Source organism: Argiope bruennichi, chromosome 9 (assembly GCF_947563725.1).
Source record: "Argiope bruennichi chromosome 9, qqArgBrue1.1, whole genome shotgun sequence".
NCBI classification, from domain to species: Eukaryota; Metazoa; Arthropoda; class Arachnida; order Araneae; family Araneidae; genus Argiope; species Argiope bruennichi.
Window position 1 is genome coordinate 76,327,249 of NC_079159.1, and position 19,081 is coordinate 76,346,329.

Genomic DNA, 19,081 nt, shown 5'->3' on the forward strand with positions numbered 1-19,081 from the left:
TAGGTTGATTTTCTTCACGAAATTTTTTGGGGATTTACTTTCAACTGGCATGTGATTTGCTTTCATATTTTAATGACGTGTTTTGGTTTTAAGATTAAATGGTCTTTTTGCAGTTTGATTTTATTCAATTTTGCTGTGGTCTTGCTTAGATTTAAATAAATGTGAAATAATATTTTGCTTGCTATTGTGTAAGTTATTGTCTTTAATTCTGTGATACTTATTCTTATCTCCAAAACCACAATTTCATGGGATTTTCGGGTCATGAGTGGTCAGTATTTTGGACAAAAGTCAAATCCCTCACAGAAAAAAACCCTGGTTTGAATCCCTGTCTGAGGGTGATCCTTGAAAATGTCTTCGGGTCGGATCCATCTTTTCTACCTTTTTTGCATTTAAACTTAATATTTATTTCTAATTTGGGTAAGCAATAATTTATCCCCATAAGTGAATCAAGAACTATTACACGATATTGTAATGTCTTAATCTAGACTGATCAAATAACGAAGCAGAATTTCCACACAATTCCACTTTATTTTACAGCCCTATATATACAAAAGAACAACTTGTTCTAATCTTAGTTAAATAAATAGTTATTTACACCTGTAGTAGGAGATACAACAGTCGAAGTAGAAGGTTTATCTTGAAACTCAGTTGGTTCTCGGACTCCGAACTCGTAGGCGTAGTCCAACAGTCTGCCTGCAATTCGTTTCTTCTTCTTATTCTAAAAAAAATCTCCGCACTTTATTTCGGCAACAATCTCCGCCTCTTAATTTACATTGGTCATTTGGGCTCTCTTTCGGCAATCGGGGTTCAGCAATATGCTCTCTCAGTGGCGCCAGTTGGTCGTGAGAAGGTCCTTTGTATGATGCAACTTTCATGACTGACTATTCTGGAATACGGAGTTATCATAGTCCTTTCACAATGAGAAACATTTAGCATCCAGATATTTGGACACCCCTTTCTCTTTGAAGGTACTCTCACTTTCTCTTGGACGAGGGATTCCCACATGTGGTTTTTCACTATAGTCGCTAATGAACAGATGTGAGATCACCCAGGTGAATAGACCCACCATCTCGCTATCTCGAGGAGTTTAGTAAGTAACAGCGACGACACAGCTGGCTGTAAATGTCTTATCAGTACTGGGAAACGGGGAATGCTACAATAACAATCAACATCTTTAGAAGCTCAAAATTTTAATTTTAAATGTTGTAAAGATATGTTGTTGCGTTTCATCCAATAACTGTTCTTTTGTACATCATTACGAAACTTTTACGAAAATTTTTTCAACAGGCAGCCAAAGTCAACTAGTGTAGTGTTTCGGTGTGGGGTTTCACCAAAGGGGGGAGGGACACTTCAGTTAGGTAGATGAGAAGCTTCCGATATGGTGGTTGATTCTCGCCAACTTGGTGGGTATAATAATGGTGTTGACGTGCCTTGTTTTCCAACGACCTGTGCTTGTCTTCAGAGGAGCACACTTTCCTCTCTTTTCCCTCTCTTGTGGTTTTCCGGTGTTCTTTGATGAGTTTACCGAAAATTTGCGGGAAACTAGAGATCATGTCCACAGGTGGGGTTGGTCCAACAATGGGTCAGTTGGAAGATTTATGACTATATCCGTAAAGGCCACAGATCGTTGGAACGGGAGAGGTTGTACATGGCCGACGATGGTCTTTTAGGACTCAACCATAGTTCCCGAAAAAATTATCGCGGTAGTTTAAGACCCCCTGTATAATATCCTGGGGTGGGTTGGAGTAGCTCGGATATGCTTATTTCGAACTAAGAGGGGTGAAACTTCAAAATTTCTCATTCTCAATCCTAATTTAATTTCCTCTGTGCACGCATGCTTTGCTTTATTCCTGAAATATTTTAATGTATATATTTTTCTTGAGGAGACTTAATTTTATCTTATCCAGACTATTATAAGCTGGAGGATGTACAATCGTGCGAGAACATAGATGAGAATCCTTTGAATAACTGCAAGCCTTATGATTGCGAAATTCGATATGACGGAACCCGAAACTACGTCGACCCCGAGAACAAGAAATGCAAAGTTCTTCCAAAATGCTTGCCAGGGTCCAAAGAAGAAGAGACATCGGGATTGGTGAGTACATTTTATCATCGTCCCTTCTTCATGGACAAAAAAAGTAGAGTTTAGTTTAATTAACCTGCCGTTTTAAAGCAACAGTAGGGCTGTTTTGGAATGGATCTCGTAATTTTAAACCACGGTCATATCCCAAGGACGAGACCTGTGCTGGCACCCCTCTCTCCAAACTTCTACGCCACACCAGCTGGAGGATGTTTGGCCCCGACGAATTTCACGCGTGCCAGACCCGCTTATAAGACGGTTTTTCGGTGGAATCGGGTCTCGAACCTGAAACTCTTCGACTTCGAAGCTGAGACCTTACCACCAGGCCACAGCGGATGACAAAAAGTCGAAGGAAGATTTCAAAGTTTATGCCAAGTTTAAGAACAAATATCTGGAAGACTGAACTTCGCTTGCCAATTTTATTTATTTTTGTAAAATCTTTTTTTGAGGGGAGGGGAGAAAATATTTAAATACGAATCACATACTGATTACATATGAATATTTTTCAACCTTACCTACAGGCAGTCATTTAAATAAAAAGAAAAATCACGAATGCTCTCTTAGTTTAACATGTTATTCCAATTGCTTAACACAATAATTGCATTTTTGCTGTTGGATGTGAGCCGAATGTATTCGCATTCGGATAATGTCATACAACGCCATCTCGCAAAATTTTGAGGTACCAGTAAATAAAAATCCTATGGCAACAATACAAGACCACAAAAATTTACGAGATGGCACTATGTGACATTGTCAGCATGACAGCAGATATAAAAAAGGCCTAATAGTTAGATATAAAAGAAAATGTTCTTCTTTGTGTAAAATCACGTTTTTTTCAGGAAAGTGACTTATATAGATAAACTTAAAAAGCGAAAGCTTATCTAAATATAGAATTTTATCCCAATCGTTCGAGTTGTTTCTGTGATACAAGAATAAATTTATATATATATATATATATATATATATATATATATATATATATATATATATATATATATATATATATATATATATGTAACAAACACAAAACTCAAAATACTCTTATGATAAAATAGTTAGGAAATAATAATATAAAAAAATATTTGTATTTGTAAGCATGTGTTTTGACACAGTGATAAAATAGGGTAGCTTAATGACTGTCAGAGGTGTGACAATTTTCCCCGGGGCATTTACTACATTATTTTAACTATCATGAGCCATTATGAAGTATATAAATTTTTAATAAGAAGGCAGTTTCGGAGACAGTGAAGAGACTTTCATTTTCTTGACGTCGTTTTATTTCATCCCGGAGAAGCAAGCATTATGTACAAGCAGGTGTGACGAATGCACACACACAACACAGAACAACTCAAAGCGAAAAGAGAAAAATGAAGGCCAACTGAACATTTTATACCTGGTCTTATATAACATGAGATTTCCGCCATGTGTCGATTCAATACACGTGTTGACCTTGACAAGGGCAATGGAGGGATCGTTTCACTCGGCACGCGGAACCGATGACACAGTCCTTTTGACAAAGCCTCTGTTGAATCAATTAGAAAGAAAAAGTGGAATGGGATCAGGAAATAAGAGAATATTTTAGAATGACTTTGAAATGGGCGGAATTAGGATAAAAAATTTAGGAAATTAATTAGTATTAAATTAAATTTTAAAATACAATTACACACACACACACACACACACACACACACACACACACATATATATATATATATATATATATACAAGAATCTCTCGTTTAAAGTTATAAGATATGCAACATGTCACGCTAACGAAATGTAAAATTGATTTTTAAAAAATGAATTTAGAAAATTGATGTAGATGAAATTTGAAATCATTTTACTACTCTACGTGCATCTATATTTATCCTCCTGTTAGTGTGATGCTGAAGTTTAAAGAAAGGTTGAAAGAACAGAGATCAATATCATCATCAGATCACGGTTCAGAATTACGAGATCCGTCCCAAAATAATCCTAGTGTTGCTTCAAAATTGGACATTAATATATCTAAACTAAACTAAATTAAACCAAACTTTACTGTCCACACTAAACAATTCTAAAAGATTAATTAAGACATTTCTTTTTGCGTAGTAAATCTCCGAACTCGAAACTGCGATATTTCCTTGACCTTAAGATGATATCCAATTAGGGTTTATACAAAAACCGACTTTTTGAAAAACCGGTTTTCAAATTCGATATTTCCAAAAAAAAAAAAAAGGTTTTAGCCGGTTTTCGAATTTTTGTCAAAAAAAAATTGAATAGGGAAAAATAAAATATTTTTCCCTATTCTATTTTTTTTAATTTTAATTTATATAAAATAACAAAAAACGAAATCAATATCAAAGCCAAAATATAAAAAACAAAATTAAAGATTACATATACATATTACTTACATAAAATAACGAAAACTCAAATAAAAATTTCAAATAATATTTATATTATTTTCACTAATTTTTATTTCTTCTAAGAAAATAGGATTTTTAAAAGCATGAAATATCCACTGAACGATGGCTAAGTCTCGTTCTTATTTTGGACACAATATTTCCTGAAATTGAAAATACTCGCTCACTAGTTACTGAGTTTGGCATCAAATTACAAATCTAAGTTTTTTGTTCTTTTATTCGTTTATTCAAATAATGAAAATTCAGCTTTCAGTGTCTTTGGATTTGTAAGTTTTTCTTCAGGGTCTTCAAGAAACTAAACAATTATATTATTTTCGACAATTACTTTATGAACAGATTTCAAATGATTATGTAGATTGCTCGTAGTTTTGATCCTTTGCAGCTCAACATTTTATTACAATGATTTCAGATCGCCTTGTCTATCCCGAACTTTTTGAAACTATCCCAAACTTTCAACTTACACATTTTTTATCTAAAAATGAAATTAAAGTTATTGAATAAATATTTTTGACGTTTACTTTACAATTTTATTATTTCAACTATTAATATTAATGCAATTTAAAATTATCTAATCTACACATTTTCCAGGAATTAAAAAAAAACACTTCTTAATCTAATTACGATGCTTGCTAAAGACATAATTTATGTTAAAACATTGCGAAAGAAAATATGGAATATTTTAACACCCTATGTTTTATTTAAAATTCCATTAAACAGAAGCCAGAACTTCTTATTTTACAATAATTTTTGATAAAAGAAATTTATATAATAAAATTTAAATTTTAAAAAGGAAAGCTTATGCTTAATTTTTATGCTTTTTATGCTTAATTTTAAACATAAAAATTAAGCATACTTAATATTTACGTTATTTTTACCAAATATAACAACTTTATATTTTTGTTCCCAGTTTTCACGTTCACAATATTAAGCAAACCTGTCGTGACGGATCGGATTCTGAGAAAACATATCGACAATTCCATTTCATTAAGGGGTGAGACGCGGAATGATTAGCACATTTGATCTTGGATTTCTCGCATTAGATACTTTTTTAGTTCTCTTTTTTTTTCACGTGTATGTGAGTGTTATGTCATTTCTGACAGCATTTTATTTTAACTGAATATTTCGTATTGATATGGCTAGTTCAAGTGGTGTAAAAAAGCTTTCAGGAGTGGTACGAAGAAATTTTATATATCATTAAATACTGTGATCAAGAAGCAGAAAGCATTTATTCCTTTCACATGTTCTTCGAAACGATCCAGTCAAATTGCTGACGTTTCTATTAGCACCGACTTCATTCCGATAGACAAAACATCCGACGAGAAGCAAGAAATGAACTTTATCAAATTTTTATTTCACCTAGAAAAAAAAAGTCAAAAGGGATGTTCATGAAAAACATGAATTGATGAATTCGAGGCGCAACTGTGCAGTGCACAAGCACTGGCCAACGCAACTTGCAACATTGAAAAAAATATGTTTGCTGCCCGTTGCATAGAATGAATAGCAAATCAAATAAGTTCAAAATTAATACATACATAATAATATGAATATGAAATGAATAGGAATATGAATTTACATAATAATATGAATTTTTAAAACCGGTTTTCTGAATTTAAAAATCAGTTTTCGAATTTGACAAATTTACTTCAAAAAACCAGTTTTTTAAAACCGGGTTTGAAAACCGTCAAACCCTATATCCAATATAATGTTTGGTTGATTGTATAACCTGACCGACACAAAACGTACGAAGCATTAAGTGAAAAGAAAAACTATATATATAATTGGTGAACTGAGATAAAAATTTGCAATTAAAATTGCTATCATAGAGATAAAAATTGCAAATTTGCAAATATAAAATACTTGTACAACCTGGTTAAAAGATGCTTCAACCAAAATTTAATTAGATTGATTTGTATATTAAAATATTAGAAGGCTACTAAAAATATAGAAATATGATATTATTAAATAGGAGTTTTTTGATAAAATAGAATGTGATATCAAAATAGTTAAAATCTGCATTAAAATATTGAATAGAATGAATAATTTGCTATATTGTCACGAATTCGGGATTCTCTTGATTTGTTAGTCGATGAAGAAACACAATCAACAAACGACGACTTTTATTAACACGAAGACAAGAATACGCAGACAACAAATGCACAGCCGAGACGTACACAAGCAACACACAGCAGCACACTACAACAAATAATAGCCCAACTAGTAGTAATCGGTAGTAATAACAACCACAGCACACAACAACAAATAATAGCCCAACTAGTAGTAATCGGTAGTAATAACAACCACAGCACACAACAACAAATAATAGCCCAACTAGTAGTAATCGGTAGTAATAACAACCACAGCACACAAAGCAGCCAAACGGAATTCAGCAAGAGGAGAGAATCTTCATAGCTACTCTCTACGGTCTTTCCAAACGCCTGCAATTCTCCTCTGTCTCCTCGCTTTGGTTGTGTCCAACTACCGACTCACTACTACACGACTGACTACTCCTCTCACGGCTCGATACCGCTTCTACAATAAATTCCAGGACTTGGCACACACCTTCAATTCAGCAGACGCTTGAGTTCCACACAACAATTGTGCTTCGTTGGACTGATTCGCCGTTAACTCGCTATGCGACTCTAAACCTTCCGGCGACTCTTTCCACGATTGTTATCAGCTTAGACTGCATATCTCGGTTCCTATTACTTCTATCACCAAAATTCTGGAAGATTCCAGTATTATCTATTTTGTCGCTAAGTCGCCAAATGGTTGCCAAGTTTGTCGCCTGTCCCTGAGACCATTGATTCTTCATCCTATCAGCATCCAACAGAGCTGATCATAAAACGGTCTTTCCAGTGATTGAACTAACTGTGCTAGGAGGCAACATTACAGATTTATAATAGTATGGAATTTTTTAATAAAATAGTTAAGAAGACAAACTAAGAAACATATCATTGTTTGGTAAGCAATGAAACCTAATCAGGTTTGTTTCACAGTCTCTGATGAATATTTCTGATTCATTATTATTTATTTATTTATTTTTGTGTATAATATAACCAGAATACAATTTCTCCAGAACACCTTTGCCTTTCAACTTTAGAATTTTTTAAACGATATTTTGGATGCAAAGTTGACAAATAGAGCCAAATATTTTTATAACAAGGTGAATTATCTATACATAGTATAAAATGAAATCTAATGAAGGCATCTGTATGTTTGAAAGAGAACATCTCGGGAAATATTTAACTGATATTGGAGATATTTGTACCATTTTGTAGGGCATTTATTTCGGAAAGGTTTAGTAAAAGAAAAGGTTCGTATAATAAAAAAAGGAGTTTTATAAGGGCGATTTTAATTATTTTCCTGCCATGATTCGCGCATGTGTAAAACAACAGTATATGTGCTTTGCACTTATCCGCGCATGCGCGGAAATCTCACACTACGCATGTACAAATAGCAAGAGCTGTTGTATGCATATGCGATACATTTCTTTGTTTACTTCTGATTTTAAACAGCTATTCAAAACTTATTATGGCTAGGGGGGAAAAAAAGGAAATCCAACCTTGGCTGGAGCTTATTAAATGCCAAAACGCTTCGTTTATTACGCGATAATGAAAATGTAGAAGAAAGAAACGTTCGAATAGCGAATATCAGAGAAAGAATGTCCACATTTAGGGAATTAGTGTCTTCTGTTGACAGAAGTAATCATCTCTCTTTAAATCACATAGCAATTGAATTACAGAGTCAAAATGAATCTCATGAAGTGATCGCTTAGCCAATATAGTTTACAAAGAAATATTATGAAGGCAAACTGAATTTTATTTTCATATCAGATTACACAGAGTTGATAAACAAGTGTGGAACAGTAGGTACAATGACTTATTTGTATATTTTTAAATTTTAAAACAGTTTTTCTATTGTATATTTTTAGTGAATAGTTCTGTCTACGAACATATCATATTTTTACCTTTTTAACAGTCTAAATATTTCTGAATGGGTGCTATAAAAATTATTTTGTAGTTAATTTTAATGATTTCTAAATGTTTTTTTACTTTTGTCTGATGTTGTGTGGCATGCCCATGTCATATCGAGTAGAGACTAGACTTAAGCTTAAACCTAATTTTTCCTCTTTGATATTTATGCCACAGGTCAACGTTGTGCGGGGACTGCTAGATATTCATAAACTGTATACTCTGATAGTATAATGAAATTAAATAGGATAAAAGTAAAAGGCAAGCACATTGCACCTGGAAATAATGGGATGCAACAAATTAACTTTCAATCCCCATAAGTCGTGAGACACGAATGGCTGCAGTTATTTCGTGGTTTGCAGAATATATCTCTTGTGGTTAAAAGGGGGGAGGGGTAATCTAGCTAAATTAAATGTCACTCAGCTGGAAAATTAAGGCTTTTACATCAAATTTGAAAATTTTGCTAAAAGCAAAACAATTTTGATGTTAATACTTCGAAAGATTTAATTGAGAATTGTCTGATTCAATCATTAATAAAAACCTTCTCGAAATAAGCTATATAAAAATAAATAACTCAAAAAATTCATTTAAGTTTTTTTAATGCATTTTTATAAGATTTCTAAGATTACTTAGGAAATATAGCCAGTCACAAGCCATCATTCTTTTAAATCTAGATGATTTTTTATTTACTAGCAGGCTTTGACGACTTTTTATTTTCCGATATTAATGGTTGCTAAAAATTTAAATACCTTCCTCAACAAAAATATTTTCTAACAAAATTTGACACTTATATTATTTCAAATTGCCAATGTAATATTTTTGGAAGTTATCGCTAAAAAAACCCCAAATTTCGTTTAATTTTTAATTAATTAAAATTAAAATTTAAAAAAAAATCGCCTCCAAGGTACAGATTCCCACTTCTAAAGCATATATGTGCCAAGTTTGGTAGCTCTAGGTCATGCGATCTGACTTGTGGAATGTCGCACACAAACATTAATCTTTATTATTTGTAGAGATGCACAACACTTAGTGGTACAGTGAAATTTAACTTTATAAAGGGAATAGATAAATACACTAGCTTTAGAAATTATAAGATAGAATAGAAAATAGAATAACTTCTAATCAGCATAAACCGTGAGAAAATAGGGGCGAATGGAGGTCTCGTGGCTTCCAAAATAAACTTCATGTAGCTTAAAAATGCAACATTATAGCAGTTGTATTACTCTATCTTCTCTTTTGGATAATAGATGGCAATACCTAATTACTTACACATCCCATAATGCTCTGCGATTATTATAAAAATGCGATGAGATGCTGCTATGTTAAGATGTGCGCATTAATGTCTTGTCTTTCGTGTTTGTGTTTGTTTTGTGTGAAATGTGATCATTAAAGAAATATTCCCGAAATCATACGTCCTGTTGCTTCCACTGCGCGGATCATAATGATTTTCATTCTACCACAACTTTAATTTAATACTGCTGAAAAGTTAAAGCTTTTAACATAAGTCAATCCTGAATGCATCTATGTAAGGAATCTATATATTCAAAACATTTGGTACGTTAGTAGAATTACTCTCAAAATATGCTTTAAAATAATAAATGTAATTCATGTAATATTTTCTTTAAACTCATTTTTGTTTCGATTACTTTCAGCAAAAAGCGAATCATCTACCTGATAGTACGGTTAGAAACAGAAAGAAGTGGGAAAAAATAAATAAAGACATCATCGTCTAAGCTCTTTTCTTAATCCTTCTTTCACTAGTTCCGAAACGAAATAATGCGTCCTCTTTTTCTTTTTGGGGAAGGGGCGGAGAGAATGTTGCTGCCGGGGCTCTAATCTCCCTCCAATTACGCCCCGGAGGAGCGGCCATTAGAACAAGACATCAACGAGGGATGTCCGGCAAATGAAGCGACGTTGTTTGCCGGATGCTCTTCGAAAAAGTTCCGGTTTCTCTGGATGTTCTTTAAGGTCCGTTTTCCTACTGGAAAAGCAATATCCAAGCTTTTTTTTTCCCAATGCAAGCTGAATTTAATTATTGTCCAATAGGGATTTTAAATCAGAATTTGGAAATTTTTTAATCAAGCTTTCTGAAATGTAAGTCGTAATTATTAATGAAAACTAATAATAATAACAAATAAGCCGAAGTAAAAGATCTCAAAATTTTCAACTTCCCGAACTTGTTATATTGCCTTTCAAAACAAATTTCAGACCACAATTTTTTCCACAAATTTATTTGTTGTATTTACATAAAGAAATGATAAACAAAAGAATAATTAATAAGTAGCAAATAATAAATTCCTTTAAAGCAGTTATTGAGTATATTTGAATGGAATAATTCAAATAAGAATTTTTTTTCTTTTACGGTAGAATTGAAAGAAAATATAAATTTTTGCGGTTAGTTTACAATTATAAACTCATTATTTGAGAAAATGAAAAGGGGGTGGACAAATTTGGTAATAATAGGAATATACATCATCCAGTTTCCCTTTTCACATAATTTCTATTCAATTTAAAACAATTATGCAATATAGTAGTACTTCTTCTAAACCGATAATTTTATTAATAATATAATGCCGGGTTTACACAGCTAGTTATAAGACGGCCAGTAAGCAGCACATGTGCAGATAGAGAATGATTTATGTTTTTCATAAGTTCATAAAATAGATTCAGGCATTTCTTGCTTGGCTATAAATTACAATTTTGGCGTCCCTGAACTTTACTTTTTCATTGCTATCGTATTAAAATGATGGATATATACACAAAAAGTGCAGTAAAATAAAAAAAAGGTCAACATATGTAAATTTTGAAAACTATAGAAAAGAAATTGCAAATAAAATGAAAAAATAAAAACACAACCTCGCATCAGACAAAACAAAGATAAAAAAAAATGTTGAAATTAATCTATGATAAGTGTTCAATTTTTTCACACACACAAAAACCGCCAAATTCTACAAACGTGTGAGTAATAAGAAAAAAATGCAATACAGAGGCATGTAGTTGTCCCGTTGGGACAATTACTTGCCATCGACAAACAGCATTTTTCAGCCTTTCTACGCATGCGCTGCCTATTGTCCGTCTTATAACTGGCCGAGTGTAAACCCGGCATAACATTAGGTGTGATAGAGTTGATTCACATGATATAACTGTCTCGTAAATAATATAACTGCTCATGTCATTTAACCCTTAGAAGCCTGATTTTTCAAATGAAAAAATGGCAATGTATTCATCACAGTAGCCAGATAAAGGGGAAAATAATAGAAAAAAAATCACAATACATATTTTATATAATTATTTCGAAAAAAAAGCAAGTATCAATTCTTCAAGCAAGACAGGCCCTTGTTAAAAATAATTTTATTAAAATTAAGATAGTCACCTACCTCAAAAGTATTTTTGTTTTTTTCGGAAAAATGAAATGCGCCAAAGATTTATTTTGCTAAACTTGGAAATAAATTGTCAAATTATTTGAGTAATTTTGACAACTGGTGTTTATTTTTTTTTTAACTTTTGTTCAAAAGAACATTATGCAATGGTAACATACGTATAGCCAAATATTAAAAACAAACCAATTGCAAGTGCACAGTTCGATTCAAGTATCAAGTGCACAGTTCGATTCAAGTCCAGTATCAAATTTGAAACTTAGGGCAATTAAAGGTTAACATAAAACAACACATTCTATTCTGTTATGCTTTAACCCAACATCCTTTTGATTCTACCACGAATTCAATGGATTCTAGCATTAAATTAGCATAGACCATTTCCAAAGTTCATGTATTAATTCATTATATCCAAACACTATTTCCAATGTAATTTTGCTTGCTTTTTGTTGCATGATTATGCCTAACCTGAGAAGAGACAAATTTGTCTCTCAAATTGCATCCACTGGTTTCTTAGAAATTCAAAAAATGAATATCAGTTCAGATGTGAATGTCTAATTCATTAGAAAATTGTGGAAAAAGTTGTTCAGCTATATTCTACAATTTTTTTTCAAAGAAACCTAAAAATAAATTGCAGTTTCGGTTTACGATGGTGCATCCGTTACTCTTAAGATAGAACTTTTAAATTTATAAAAATAAAAAATATCAAGACGGTCGTAGATAGTAAGGTGGCAATCGGAAAGGCTCAATTTTAAGATGAATTTAGATTTTACTCTTAAAGATAGTACTTTTATTTTTAAATATTTAGAATATTTTATGTATTTTTTTTTCTGAAAATAGTATTGTATTATAAATATGAGATAATGTCAAACGTAATTCATCGGTAAAAATTCAATTATTCCTCAAGACAATTGGGCATGTTAACAAAGGTAAGCATAATCGAAATTTGAGCGGGTAGCGTTTATTTCTTAATATATCACTACACATTATCTTAATAACGTTAAAAAAAGGGGAAAAAGTATTTATTTTTTAATCACATTTAAGAAATATCTGTGCAATTTTCCAAAAATTCGTATTTTATTTGCCAACATGTTTTGCTGTTTCGAAACCAAATATAATCTTTTGATAGATGAAATTTCTTTTTAAACAGAAATATTGCTGCTAATTCTGTTTATTAATTCTGTGATTTACAGAATTACAGAAATATTACTGCACAAATTACTGCATTTGACAGAATATAATTAATTTCATAAAAAGTAAATTTTTACATTTTCGTATGTGAAGTATATATAGAAAAAATACTGTAATCGTCAAAAATTCGAATTTGAGATTTTGTTGAATGTCCATATTTTGAACTCCCAGAGTTTGAAAATAACACATTTTAGGAAATATGTCTATCTGTAAAAAGGATGAGCTAGTTAGATGAAATTTAGTATATGAATTTAATATCAAATTTACAAATTTGTATTAAGTTCAAAAAATTTCTATCAAGTTTCAAAATTTCTATCAATCAAAGGAAGTCTCTCTAACCTACTAGAAATGAGTACTATAACAACAAAACACAAATATTTTATAGATAAAATTTGGTACTCAGATTTAGCATTTAAAATGTAGGACCATATCAAATTTGAAACCAAATCCATCAAAGAATTAGCCATATATTGGTCTTTGCTTTTGTTTGCATGTAAAAGCAATAACTTAAAAATACAATAACTTAAATAAATGAAATTTGATGTGTAATCTTTTCATTCTAGTTGTGCATCACATTTTGATTTCAATCGACTGAAAGAAAAGTGTCCAAAATACATAACTGATTTCCTGGTACTTTTTGTATTAACTACATGCCAACGGAAAATAGCATTCTAGATTTAGTAAAAACAGCTATGTATTCATGTCAAAGATCAATATTTTGTGACTATTTTATGCCAAGATCATACAATCAAAACATAACGGCTTTCTTTGCTATATTATGAAGAATTCAACTCTGATGTGTGGAACTCTGAATATAAACATTTCAGCATTTGTGACTTTCAGGTTCTTCCCAAAATTCACAGTTTTATGCAGAAAGGGAGTTGAGGATGATGATGATGCCGTGTGCGCGTTACCACGGAAAGAGGATGCAGTAGCTTCTGAGGGTAAAGATCCCTGAGCACCCGAGGGCAGAAGTCTGACTTCTAGCTCATATGAAGATGAAACTCACACATTCGCTTGCACAACCTCTTTTTACAGGGGGGCACATTCACACACCTCACAGATAGAATACAGATGAAGAACAGCCATGCCCGAACCGGGAGTCGAAACCGGGACGCCCAGATCACGGGGAAGATGTGCTACCCCTGTGTCAGGACACCGGCGGGGTGGGGGATAACACATTTATTAGATAATACCTGAGAAAGTTTTGGAAGACCACATCTCGCCGGTTTCTGTACCAAATTATCCTTAGTGACTTTCCATCTAATTTTTTAACTGTCGCCTCAACATAAAATATATCAGATAACTTCTTAATTTTTTTTTTCCTCTTTTCTACCATCATTCTTCATTTTGGCTACAATTTCTTTCTTCTCCACTTTCCACCTCGATATATTGTCCCCGCTCAATTCATCGTTGGCTTTCCCTAAAACATTAAATTCATGCCAAAAATTAGTATTTCGAAAGAAATTTTTTGCCAAAATCATGCAATTAAAGCATAGATAACGGCTTTCTTTATTTTACTGTATTATGAAGCATTCAACTCTCATGTGTGGAACTCTGGATATAAACGTTTGGACTCTCACGGTTTTGTTCAATATTCACAATTTTATGCAGAGGGGAAAAGGGGAACAACACATTCATTAGATAGTACGTGAGACCACATCTCGCAGTTTTCTATACCAAATCTTCCTTGGTAACTTCTGCCTTGCCATCTAATTTTTAACTGTCGCATGTCGACTCAACATAAAATATATCAGATAATTTTTTAACATTTTTTCCCCTCTTTTCTACCGTCATTCTTCTTCATTTTGGCTGCAATTTCTTCTCCACTTTCCACCTCGATTGATTATCCTCGCTCAATTCATCACCGGCTTTACCTAGCGCGTGATTTCCGGTCGCTGTAATTGAAGGTGATCCTGATCGACCGGCTTATATTTCAATCATCATCCATCAACCCGAGATACATTTTCACTGTTTGGAAACTTGTAGTTGTTCAACATTAAAAAGTTCTTCGCAACTGCTTTGCTTGAAGCAAGAGAACAGTTCATCTTTTTGCTGTAGCAGACTGCGAATTGCTGGAAAAAACGATGATATAGCAAATATTAACCAGCGTTTTGGCTGATGCCTTAATCGGTTTGCATCATAGAATATTGTAGAAAGTCGCCCAGCCATTCGATCATCAGGGAATTGCTGTGTATAAAATTTTAATAAAATAACAAAGATAATTTTTGTCTTCTATATAATTATTTTTACTCATTATCTGGGGTAAAATCTAGGTATCAGTAGTAAAAGACGCAGTTAATATGGAAAACTCAGTATGCAAGAAATGCACCTTTCAGCCAATAATGTATACAATGATTTAAAAAAAAAATTACAGCTGACACCAAAAAGAGACATTTTTTTAGTTGTTTAGTTGATCAAACTAAAGTGACTGGATGTCCCAACTTAGCCGGCACAGTCCCAAATTAGGATTTTTTTTTTTTTTTTTTTTTTTTTTTTTTTTTGTCTGGGATTGAAGAAATGCGTTGAATTTCAATTCAGACCTCCAAAGTTTTCAGCATAATAAGTAAAAATATTATTAGAAACGATCAACAAAATACAATTTTTAATCAACAGGTCTCCCCAAAACTTTCTCGCATGTTCTCCAATATACTTGTCATTCCAGAGAACGCCTTACAGGGTATAGATGTACAATAATTACGAAATATTAACTTTTTATGCGAATTTAGCATTTTTATGGAGTCTGTCGTGCCATCTTTGGCGAAAAATCCCACGCATGCACCAATAGCATCCAAAAATCGAATTTGTGTTTTAGAAACTTTTTACTCAATCAACTGAACCAAAAATTTGGCGCAGAACTACATTTGTAGTCACAAAATCCTAAATTAAAATTGATATATTTAAGCCAATCCGTTTCTGAGTTATCGCGATTATATGTTTTTGAAAATAGAAACCAACAGACGGCCAACCCCTTGTTGGATTTGGCTCAAATTTTGACAAGCGTCTTCGCTATAATTGCAAAGTCTGTGTACCAAATTTTATCTGTCCAGCTCTCTTCGCTTAGTAATTACTGTACAAACTTATATTCGGACAGACAAACTTGATCAAAATTAGACAGAAATCTGCAAATTTGGCGTAAATACCGTATAACAAATTTCAATCGTCAATCTTAAAGTCTTTTTCAACAGACAGACAGACAGAAGGACGGATTATTTCCAAAATTATGTTTTTCGAACTCATGGAAGTCTAAAATATGGAAATTCGTCCAAATTTCAAATTCGAATTCTAAGACGACTCTATACTTTTTCTATACTACGCATAAGAAAAAGCAAAAATATAATATAATTCCTCTTTCTTCTACGTTTAGAATATGATAGTTTTAATTTGGTTGTAGAAAAAACATCTATATTGTTCTAAACTAATACTTATTAATCAGAATACTCGATTTTTTTTCTTTACTTGTAGAAGCGGTCTGAATGGGTATAAAAGTGTTCTGAATTTGAACTTTAAATTTCAAATTGCCAAGTTTTTACCTTGCAGTTCATTTTAAAAGTAATAATCAGCTTTAACACCATCAATTGAAACCCCCGGGGGGGGGAGGCACCTCGAAATCAGGATGAGATGCTTTTGGCATGGTGGTTGGATCTGACTCCTCCCATCGATGACGGGACGTACTTCCTTCGGGGAGGGTTGCACCGTGGCCGATTATGACCCTTAAGACTCAACCACAGTTCTCGCCAGTATTGCTGTTGCGGTGGTCCGGTCATTCAGTTTTATGGTTTAAATCCGTGTGCCTTCGTGGCGGGTCGGAGAGTCAGATGGCTGACTTACCATCCATTGAATGTTCATCTGTATATAGTTAATGCGTGCGAATGAATCGAAAAGAATACATATAAAATTTATAGTAAGCATTTATGATGTTTATGTTTTGCTATTATTTCTTATTATTTTCAATGATTAATTAATTAATGTCTTGCTTTGTTTTTGCTTCTTAATTTACGAGCAAATTCTGCACAATTTTGCCTCAAATAATGAATGCCAGCAAAATCAAAAGCAAATAACATTAAAAAAACGCAGTTAAAACGAAATAATATGCATATATGATTGATTTAGCACCAATGGCATCGCTTGCTAAATTTCAGACGATAAAATATGAATTAAGTATTTAGAAATGGAGACTCGCTATGAAAAATTGAGAAACACACTTAAATTAAAAAGTTTTTAGCAAACGACGCCATAAGGAATAAAATTATATGGAAATAATTTGAATAAAAATTGTTTCTTAATTTAATTCATTCTTAATAGTGAAAATTTTCTTCTGGAAGTTTTTTGAAGTCAAAAAACAATTAAGAATTAAAAATGTTGAAAAAAAAAGGTTCCTTGCTTTTAATTAGAGAGACATATTTGAGTAGTTACCTAAAAAAATGTGAAATATATAACAGAATTAGAATGTCGAATGCAGAAATTTTAGTTTTAGTTCGGAAAAAGTAATTAAAATGTTTTAAAAATTTATCACAGTTTGATAATTTACGTCAGGGATGTGAAATAAACTTTTTCAAAACAAGAATTATTCTCTTCAATGGCATGCAGTCACCCTTTTTCCAATCATTAGAAACGATACTACAGGCAAATTAAAAAAAATAATCCAAAACAACACAATAAAATGAATAAAAATTTGTTTACATTAAATTTCAAAATTTAGACTTCGTTGAATTATCTCTACGATTACCTGTATGTCATCTTTCATAATTTTAAGATTTGTTTGGGAACCACAAACTCTCGTACACGCATACAAACGCTTTCGTTAATGAGTATAATGTTTATTAATTATATTATGCCCGATAATCTAACCAACCAGCGTCTTCCATTGCGCGCCTTAATCCTAAAGCATATCGAATTGAAATTCATCAAATCTGATAGCATTAGAATAATGCCTATTATGAAAGCAAGTGAAGACTCATAATTCTGAATCTGATCAGAAGACGATCTCCAACTCTACAAACGTATTAATAAGAAGCATAATTGCAACAAAGATTCATTCAGTTTGATCGAAATCCTTCGATATTGAGGCCGAAATTCTGCTTTACCAAACTATCAGCGTCCATATTCAAGAGGCAAAAATGAAAGAAAAGGAAAAAAGTTTCTTAAAAAAATACAAAGATATAGATGCAAATAAAAGAATAGAAATAAATTTATTAACAGCATTTTTTTAAAACATGCTTTTATAGTAAAAATAATTTGTTAGTGATTTTAATTATTTTTACTTTTTAATCTTTAATTTAGTTCGTTGTTATTAATATTATAGAATCTTCAAATCTATTTTTGCAGATTCATTAACACGCCGTGCTGTTTATACAGATTCAAAATTTAATAAAATTAATTAATTAACTGATTATTAAGTTCTGAAAAATAAATGTAATGAGTTGTAATTGAAAATACATAAATATCAAAATTTGGAAACTTTAGATAAAGAAGAAAAAATCAATTTACAAGATTTAATCTTACAAACCTAAATTAGCAAAAGTGCTCTCTTCAAAATTTGCTCTCATATTCTCAAATATATACGCTTTTGAATTAATAATCTTAAGCTATTGGCGACAATAATTTGCGATCTTAGGATCTTAAGCATTGCTGGAAGCGGTTAATACAAAAGTTTCAAAGTACCGAATGTAAAATTTGTATTTTGAGCAATTTTTTTTCGACCGATTGAAAATAAAATTTGACACAGTACAGTTTGGTCACAAAACTCCATACTATATTTCATATCTTTAAATTATTGAGATTTGACTTATAGTATTTACACTCATAAGAAAGCTCAGATCAACAGATGTTCAATCCCTTGAAGGAATTGCTTCCAAATTTGATATGTATCTTTCCATCGGATGTTAAATCTGCGAACCAAATATTATACATATATTCGTCTCTTGGCTTTACAGTTACTGTGTAAACATATATTCGGACAGACTTCATCGGAAAGGATTGCATTCAAAGTTTCCATATAAATCTACAAATTTGTAGTAGAGACCATGAACCAAATTTCTTCCAAATAGCTCAAAATGTCTTT

General features: G+C 32.1%; 1 protein-coding gene across 2 annotated transcripts in view; it reads left to right on the top strand.

The window, feature by feature from the left end:
- Positions 1-19,081, top strand: part of LOC129984767 (uncharacterized) — a 43,670-nt gene that overhangs the window by 9,258 nt on the left and 15,331 nt on the right. For both annotated transcript variants that reach the window (XM_056094721.1, XM_056094720.1), the window contains one exon: positions 1,908-2,095. In XM_056094721.1, the coding sequence (XP_055950696.1) occupies positions 1,908-2,095 (188 nt within the window). The remainder of the gene's footprint in view (positions 1-1,907; positions 2,096-19,081) is intronic.